Raw genomic sequence first — 10,000 nt, 5'->3', positions numbered from 1 at the left:
TTCTGGACACAAAGATCATAAGACAATCAGCGAAAGAGGTACTTCCTGTCTTGGGTACCCTATTATACATTATAACTGTATCATCATCAAACGGCTCCGTCGATGTTTCCTGAAATAATAAAATAAAATTCAATTCTCTAAAACTGTTTAAAATACGTTGTTTAAGAACGGATGAAGATTAAACTCAGACCCTATGTTACAGGCTGTACACGTTAAAGATCCCTCCACAGTTGAAAATAGAAAAAGAGTAGGTTAATGACAAAGAAGGTACAGAAAAGTAAGACTACAAACTCTTTATTTTAATTCATTTTTAATTTTTCCACAATAAAATGTTTTCTTTTAGATGAAACAATTTATTAGTTAAACCTACTGGTAAATAATTTTTTGTTTGTTTTTCAATTTCTGTTACGACACATTGCAAGACAGTGTTGATGCACCACAATCCTACAGCAATGATAATACAAGATGAACTATTATAGATCACCCAGATAGTTTGTTAAGTTTCTTGGTCACCATGTTGACAGTTTTTATATTTTTACAGTTTTAATATATTTTACACATGTTCTTCTTCTTCTACTAGACATACATGTGTACAGGTCAGGAAAAAAAATCTGGAGATTTGCCTTGAAAAATCTGGAGATTGGGTGAAAAGTCGGGAGATTTTTCCAAAGCGCGTGAATTCATGATTTGAAACTCCAAATTGATTGATTTTTTCTTTTTTTTTTTCAAATAGGCTTTAAGCCTTGTAAATTAATTAAATTGATCATAGGCCTACATGACACAGTTAAAATTAACAATCTATAATTATGGATAATTCTAGAAATAGTGCCTGATATTTCAAATTTAGGGGCCCAAAAAAAATTTGATATTATCATTCTTCAGTATTGATTGAATCAAAAATAATGTCAAGGTGAAATGAAAACAAGAAAGCAAGCCTGATCCCAGCCCTCTAAATTAAATGGTACCAGTAGGCCTACATGTCATACCATATTAAAATCAGTATGTTCTGAAAGCAATATTTAGTAAATAATATGTACTGGCAATGTTACTTTTTCCAAAGGTGTAATTCATGACATCTTAAATATCTCCAGTCCGATCATTAAATACTTTTCCTGCAACACTCTCACGAAGTATTGAACTGAATTAACCGCTTCCATTTTGACGTTCTTCAGAATGGAAAGACTTGTAATAAGGAAGCCCGTTATGCAATCAAATGAATGTTTACAGGCTCGAAGTTTGAGTTTACGTAAGAATTAGACATCCAGTCGCGTATGATAATCTACCGATAATGAAAAATAATTCTGAAACGACGTCTATATTATATAGGTCTATTATAGATTGACACTGACGGTATAAAATACTGAGAAGACTTCAAGATTTCGTTTTTTAGTAAAAGTAGGGCTACCGTAAAATTTATTATAAAAGCGAAAGTAGAATCTACCGGATGTTGTTATAAAAAGTGTGTCATGTGGGCTTAAAATACACATTATCGGGCTAAAATAGATCAAATTACCATCTTAATTGGGGGATTAATTAATCAGACAATGATAATATTATTACGTGATGAGATTAACGCGTGTTACCGGCAATTAAGATACAAGTGATGATAGATATTTTGTTGATTTATGGTAGAGAATTTGAACATTGAAAACAGTAGGTCCCGTATTGGATCAGGAAAAAAAACAAAAATCGGTAGAATCGGGTATCCCGGCGGTAGAGCGGTAGACAACATGCAAAAGCAGTAGAAACCCGACAACATCGGTAGATTACACATGTATGCTACTAGACACAGCTAGAAATATTTCAAATTCTGTCTTCATAACTTTTTAAATTATTCTGTTAGTTCGTCAAACAGTAAGAATACATGAATATGGTATTTTCCTAAAACTTTTCTCTAATCTATAGCAACAACCAAAATACATCATTTGTACCGGTAGTTTAAAAATTAATAACTCATCAATGAACAGTTTTCTTATAAAACACAGAATTTCTCTCCAGATAGTTTGAAATCAATATTACTAGCAATAACTAACAACATTAAATTATTAAAATCACTTCCATTTCAACTCTCAAATTGCCATGTTTTAGATTTTTTAAATTGGTTCAGAAACAAACCTTATATACGTACAAAATTAACAAGCTAAATGTGAAATTTTTGAGTTAAATCCAAGAGACTAGAATATTGTACACTGGCAGTGAAAAATTCTGATTTGAATTAGATTCCCACACTCTCGGACTACCCCCCATATAGTGTTTGACATTTCAAAATAAATTCCACAAACCAAGATTCTATTTCACAGATAAAAAATATTTTAAATTTGAAAATTGTTTAAAATATTTTAAAATGTTTGATAAATGTAGAGTTATTTAAGTTAAATGTAATAAAAAATTCCTCATGTTGTGAAAAATAGGCCATGTGCAGTGTACAATGAGGGAAATTTTGCCAGGACAGTAGCATTAGCAGTTGTCCAATCAGAACATTTCCCAATTGTAATTTCACCCTCTAGGTTGGCTCATTTATCAGTCAAATTTTGGTGATATTCTTATAAGATTCAAACCCATTGAAGACAAGTCTCATGATTGCTTTCATTTTTTCAAAAAGATCTTGCTTTTTGACATTAACTTTAAAATATTGTGTATAATTCAACTAGAAAATATATATTTTAAAAATTCCCCAAAACAATAATTTATCAATTATTTCTTTCTAAAGGGATAGGTGCACCATTCTGGGTCTTTAATATAATTCCTTTAAAGATACTTCAAACTAGGAATTTTACTGACTATTTCTATATATATCTTTTCTATATATAACAGTGAACTGTGAACACTATTATTAATTTTACTGACTATTTCTATATATGTCTGTTCTATACATAACAGTGAACTGTGAACACTATTATTAATTTTACTGACTATTTCTATATATATCTGTTCTATATATAACAGTGAACTGTAAACACTATTATTAATTTTACTGACTATTTCTATATATATCTTTTCTATATATAACAGTGAACTGTGAACACTATTATTAATTTTACTGACTATTTCTATATATGTCTGTTCTATACATAACAGTGAACTGTGAACACTATTATTAATTTTACTGACTATTTCTATATATATATCTGTTCTATATATAACAGTGAACTGTAAACACTATTATTAATTTTACTGACTATTTCTATATATATCTTTTCTATATATAACAGTGAACTGTGAACACTATTATTAATTTTACTGACTATTTCTATATATGTCTGTTCTATATATAACAGTGAACTGTGAACACTATTATTAATTTTACTGACTATTTCTATATATATCTTTTCTATATATAACAGTGAACTGTGAACACTATTATTAATTTTACTGACTATTTCTATATATGTCTGTTCTATATATAACAGTGAACTGTGAACACTATTATTAATATTACTGACTATTTCTATATATGTCTGTTCTATATATAACAGTGAACTGTGAACACTTTTATTAATTTTACTGACTATTTCTATATATATCTTTTCTATATATAACAGTGAACTGTGAACACTATTATTAATTTTACTGACTATTTCTATATATGTCTGTTCTATATATAACAGTGAACTGTGAACACTATTATTAATTTTACTGACTATTTCTATATATATCTTTTCTATATATAACAGTGAACTGTGAACACTATTATTAATTTCTACAATTGCCAAAATTCTTGAAAGAGAAATTCTTTTAGGAAAAAAATCAAAGAAAATGACATAATTTTTATAAATTTAGCATTGCTCTAACGAGATATAACATGAGATATTTTTTTTAAAAGTTTATATGGATTCAATGTGGGGGAGCCACTGTTAAAGTCATCAGAAGATACTTTAAAAATATTTATGACCTGATAGAAAAAATAACGTAAAAACAATATGGCCGACAGTAAAATGTAGAATGATTGGTTGATGAGATTTTAAATATTATTAATGATGCATACAGCTGTGAATTTTTCTGTTTACGTGACAATATTAGAACTGGTAGAAATTTTATAATTATTTTCAATATTTATTATCATTCCAATACACGGCTGTTTTATTTAAAGGGATTGTCAGAGGTTTGTTTGTGTATCCGGGACACTGATAGCATTAATATTCAACATTCTAATTTTCATTCAGACATCTGTGGTTCCTGTAATTCTACTAAAAGCTAAGAGTTTGTTGATGTCACTAATTGCGAAGGGCCTAATAATATGATATAAGCATATTTTGTGATTAATGACGTCATCAAATGCTAACAGTGTCCCTAATTCACAAAAACATTTCATTTGGCTGTAAAATTCACAATACATTGACAATATTCAGTCAGATCTTTCACTTGCAAAATTTTTTTGAGATTTTTGAAGCTGGTCATTATCGTTTCATTGTCAGCCTTGAAAAAAAAGGTTAGATACAATTCGTATAAAACTATTTCATAAGTTCATTTTTGTGCCCAAGTTAATGAGTAATGACGTGTAAGAAAAGAATTAAGTAAGATAAAAAGAGGAGAGTTCGGGAAACAGGAGAAATAAAGGGAAATAACTGACCTGTTCATTAGTGAAAGATAAATGTCTTCTGGTAATATCCATATTATCTAACTGTAACTTTGTCACAGCTTTCTCTAAAATAATAAAATATATTAAATATTATAAAGTTATATTGATTATGATAAACAGACCAGACAGTGAACTGAAAACTTTATGTTTTACACCTGATAGAGAATACACAACTGTTATATTATAGTTCTATGATGGAGGTTATGAAGTTGGAAACAGCAGATAAGAAAGCAGAAGAAACATTTAGTTTAATATATTCTAATAATACCATAATAAACATTGATAATATTTCTTCAACAAAACGAAAAGAATTTCTATAGATTTCAGAAAAAGGTCTTGTTTTTGTATGAAACTACCAGACAGTGATCAATATTTTTACTGGTAAATTAATTTAATAAAATCACCAGAAATAAATAAATGCAATTTTTTATGAAATTGTGAAGAAGTGTAATCAGAAATCAATATCAACCAGACGCAAAAACGTAAAAACTAAAAAGATTGATTGATTGACAGTCTGGTCTTTCACAAGATTTCTTCCGCTTCCCAATTTTCATTTTTTATTAATTCATGTCGTCTCAAAACTCAAATTTTACACTTCAACGACATCAATAGAATCTTTTTAACGAACAAAACGTTTTAATCTGAGCAAACCCACGTCAAGATTTTTATAGACTTTGTCAGATATTACGACGAAGAGGCCATTAAAAACGTCTGAGTTGACAGAAAATACAGAAAAAACATGGAAGAAGAGAAAAAATAAAGTTCAATTTAAAAATCTGGTTTATCTATGATAAAAGTATGTTGATGTCTAATCCAGGAAAAAACCAGTGAAATGAAATCGATAAAGTTTTCAATCAAGGAGGTTTTGAAAGTCTACTTGAAATGAGGTGAAGTAGTCGTAAGAATTATTGACCAATTATTTAAATTTCTACAGACATTTCGTAGTTTAGTACAAAATACAGACAACAATAATTACAGCTACACAAATTTCATCTTAAAGACAGTGGTCTAGGTTATAAATAACTTACAGATATAATTTCATCTTAAAGACAGTGGTCTAGGTTAGAAATAACTTACAGATATAATTTCATCTTAAAGACAGTGGTCTAGGTTATAAATAACTTACAGATATAATTTCATCTTAAAGACAGTGGTCTAGGTTAGAAATAACTTACAGATATAATTTCATCTTAAAGACAGTGGTCTAGGTTAGAAATAACTTACAGATATAATTTCATCTTAAAGACAGTGGTCTAGGTTAGAAATAACTTACAGATATAATTTCATCTTAAAGACAGTGGTCTAGGTTATAAATAACTTACAGATATAATTTCATCTTAAAGACAGTGGTCTAGGTTATAAATAACTTACAGATATAATTTCATCTTAAAGACAGTGGTCTAGGTTAGAAATAACTTACAGATATAATTTCATCTTAAAGACAGTGGTCTAGGTTAGAAATAACTTACAGATATAATTTCATCTTAAAGACAGTGGTCTAGGTTAGAAATAACTTACAGATATAATCTCATCTTAAAGACAGTGGTCTAGGTTAGAAATAACTTACAGATATAATCTCATCTTAAAGACAGTGATCTAGGTTAGAAATAACTTACAGATATAATCTCATCTTAAAGACAGTGGTCTAGGTTAGAAATAACTTACAGATATAATCTCATCTTAAAGACAGTGGTCTAGGTTAGAAATAACTCACAGATATAATTTCATCTTAAAGACAGTGATCTAGGTTAGAAATAACTTACAGATATAATTTCATCTTAAAGACAGTGGTTTAGGTTAGAAATAACTCACAGATATAATTTCATCTTAAAGACAGTGGTATAGGTTAGAAATAACTTACAGATATAATTTCATCTTAAAGACAGTGGTCTAGGTTAGAAATAACTTACAGATATAATTTCATCTTAAAGACAGTGGTCTAGGTTAGAAATAACTTACAGATATAATTTCATCTTAAAGACAGTGGTCTAGGTTAGAAATAACTTACAGATATAATTTCATCTTAAAGACAGTGGTCTAGGTTAGAAATAACTTACAGATATAATTTCATCTTAAAGACAGTGGTCTAGGTTATAAATAACTTACAGATATAATTTCATCTTAAAGACAGTGGTCTAGGTTATAAATAACTTACAGATATAATTTCATCTTAAAGACAGTGGTCTAGGTTAGAAATAACTTACAAATATAATTTCATCTTAAAGACAGTGATCTAGGTTAGAAATAACTTACAGATATAATCTCATCTTAAAGACAGTGGTATAGGTTAGAAATAACTTACAGATATAATTTCATCTTAAAGACAGTGGTCTAGGTTAGAAATAACTTACAGATATAATCTCATCTTAAAGACAGTGGTATAGGTTAGAAATAACTCACAGATATAATCTCATCTTAAAGACAGTGGTCTAGGTTAGAAATAACTTACTGATATAATCTCATCTTAAAGACAGTGGTCTAGGTTAGAAATAAAACATTTGTAATTTACAAAATACAGACATAATTTCAGTTACATTTTAACACAAACTTTCCGTTTAACATTAGACTTTAAAATCAATTTAACTTGCTGTTTACATACTAAATATACATAGAAACTTCAATTTACAGACAGTGATACCCAGTATAGGTTAGACAAGACAGTGATACCCAGTATAGGTTAGACAAAACAGTGATAACAGTATAGGTTAGACAAGACAGTGATAACCAGTATAGGTTAGACAAAACAGTGATAACCAGTATAGGTTAGACAAAACAGTGATAACCAGTATAGGTTAGACAAAACAGTGATAACCAGTATAGGTTAGACAAAACAGTGATAACCAGTATAGGTTAGACAAGACAGTGATAACCAGTATAGGTTAGACAAGACAGTGATAACCAGTATAGGTTAGACAAGACAGTGATAACCAGTATAGGTTAGACTGATGACAAATTAAAACTATATTTTAACATAAACTTTCCGTTTAATGACTAGAATTATATTCAGTTATATTACATATTATTTCTAATTTTTCATTATTCAAACTTTATAGAGTAGGAAATATACAGGCGTTATAAAACAGAGTCAGTGTCAAGTAGTGATTTTAAAACTGTTTAATTTATATCAGGTTAGTCAATAACATTAAATTAAGTGCTATATATATATTTCTTGCTCTCACAAAATGGCTGCTAAAACAATAGTTTCTAGTGCGAAACAAACCATGCTTACTCTTTTCAAAACACCTGATGGTACTTTTCTTTAGAGGAGTCCACTACTATAAAACTTTTACTCTTGATTTTGTCATATTTTGGTCTTTGGACAAGATTTTAATTAACGGAATCGACTTGCTTGTACAAATCAAGAATGTTGGTTTGGAAATTAGAAATGGAGGAAAGAAAAGCTGAAATTCAAGACACATTCAAGACTAAAAGTTATAGTTCTTCTGGAATTACAGAAATCACAGACAACGTTAGGGAAATCTCAAAACTCTTCATTCCCAAGCAACGCCGGTGAAAAAACTGTTACCAAGTTAGACATTGAACTTTATAAAAACCTGACAAAAGACAAAAACCCAGACATCTTTAATTTCAATGAAAAAAAAAAGTATAAAATCTGAAGACAAAGTAATGAAAGATGATCTGCCTCCACCCTGAGATTTTTATTTCTCGTTTGAACTGAGATCAGACGTGAATTTTATTATTTATTATTACAGATTGAACGTATCAAAGATGGCCGACTATAAATTGAACTTTAGACAAAATATCATCATCATATCTTAATGTAGAATGGTGGTGAAATGTTTACAGTTAGCTAATACACTGCACATTTTATATTCTCTAAAATACCTTTCTTTTACTCTTTCAGAATTCCTTGGCATTGATTTGTTTTTTAGAATATTTAAACTTGATATTTTCATCATTCTATCAATATATATTTCTATATTATTATCAGATAGTTATTAATAACTCAAAACTTAATAATTCAAAACATCAACATAGACTCATTTTTACAATTTCAAACTAATCTAAATAAACAATTCTTTAACACTACCAGAATCCCAGAATCCTGTGCCAGTGCCTTTTATTGAATAGTAACTTATTACCTTGATCACTACCAGAACCAAACAGACTAAAAGTTGATCTCTCTCATTGAACATAAATCTAATGTTTACCTAGTACTATAATATTCTAACCACTAGTAAAGTTTTAAATGCTAGTATGATATTTGATGTGTTTACTAGTACTATAATATTCTAACCACTAGTAAAAGTTGTAAGTGCTAGTATGATATTTGATGTGTTTACCTAGTACTATAATATTCTAACCACTAGTAAAGTTTTAAGTGCTAGTATGATATTTGATGTGTTTACCTAGTACTATAATATTCTAACCACTAGTAAAAGTTGTAAGTGCTAGTATGATATTTGATGTGTTTACCTAGTACTATAATATTCTAACCACTAGTAAAGTTTTAAATGCTAGTATGATATTTGATGTGTTTACCTAGTACTATAATATTCTAACCACTAGTAAAAGTTGTAAGTGCTAGTATGATATTTGATGTGTTTACCTAGTACTATAGGATTCTAACCACTAGTAAAAGTTTTAAGTGCTAGTATGATATTTGATGTGTTTACCTAGTACTATAATATTCTAACCACTAGTAAAGTTTTAAGTGCTAGTATGATATTTGATGTGTTTACCTAGTACTATAATATTCTAACAACTAGTAAAAGTTGTAAGTGCTAGTATGATATTTGATGTGTTTACCTAGTACTATAATATTCTAACAACTAGTAAAAGTTGTAAGTGCTAGTATGATATTTGATGTGTTTGAAGAGAAATACATCAAAACTTTTACAAGTGATTATTTTTCATCAATACAACTCAATTTAAAATGAAAAAGGTCTAAGAATTTAACAGTTTTTTTTAAAGAAACCAGACAATTAAAGTTGGAAGTAAATGATGAATTATTGAAAGTAATTAGTCTAGTACATGGGCAGTAACTCATGTATAAAATTACAACTTAAACAAATATAATTATACAAGGTGATCAAACTAATTGAGAAAACAGAAGATAAACTGATAGGAAATAATTTAAGATATTTGAAGAGATTATGATCTCCAGCTCCGTGTTTCTCTTTACTGACACTGTTTCTAGGATATCCTAGGTTCTTATCTTCTAACACTGTTTCTAGGATATCCTAGGTTCTTATTTTCTAACACTGTTTCTAGGATATCCTAGAGTCTTATATTCTAACACTGTTTCTAGGATATCTTAGGTTCTTAACTTCTAACACTGTTTCTAGGATATCCTAGGTTCTTATCTTCTAACACTGTTTCTAGGATATCCTAGGTTCTTATCTTCTAACACTGTTTCTAGGATATCCTAGGTTCTTATCTTCTAACATTGTTTCTAAG

At 28.8% G+C, this 10,000-nt stretch overlaps 1 protein-coding gene across 1 annotated transcript in view; it reads right to left on the bottom strand.

The window, feature by feature from the left end:
• The window catches only part of LOTGIDRAFT_175435 (hypothetical protein), a gene marked incomplete at both ends in the record, with an annotated part of 13,076 nt that extends 7,943 nt beyond the window's left edge, over positions 1-5,133 (bottom strand). The window contains 3 exons of the mRNA XM_009056651.1: positions 59-109; positions 4,571-4,644; positions 5,049-5,133. Of these exons, the coding sequence (XP_009054899.1) occupies positions 59-109; positions 4,571-4,644; positions 5,049-5,133 (210 nt within the window). The remainder of the gene's footprint in view (positions 1-58; positions 110-4,570; positions 4,645-5,048) is intronic.
• Positions 5,134-10,000: the final 4,867 nt, after the last annotated feature.

The sequence above is a fragment of the Lottia gigantea genome (assembly GCF_000327385.1).
Source record: "Lottia gigantea unplaced genomic scaffold LOTGIsca_281, whole genome shotgun sequence".
Lineage (NCBI taxonomy): Eukaryota > Metazoa > Mollusca > Gastropoda > Lottiidae > Lottia > Lottia gigantea.
Note: the sequence above shows the minus strand (reverse complement) of the source record. Positions and strands in the feature narration are given on the sequence as shown.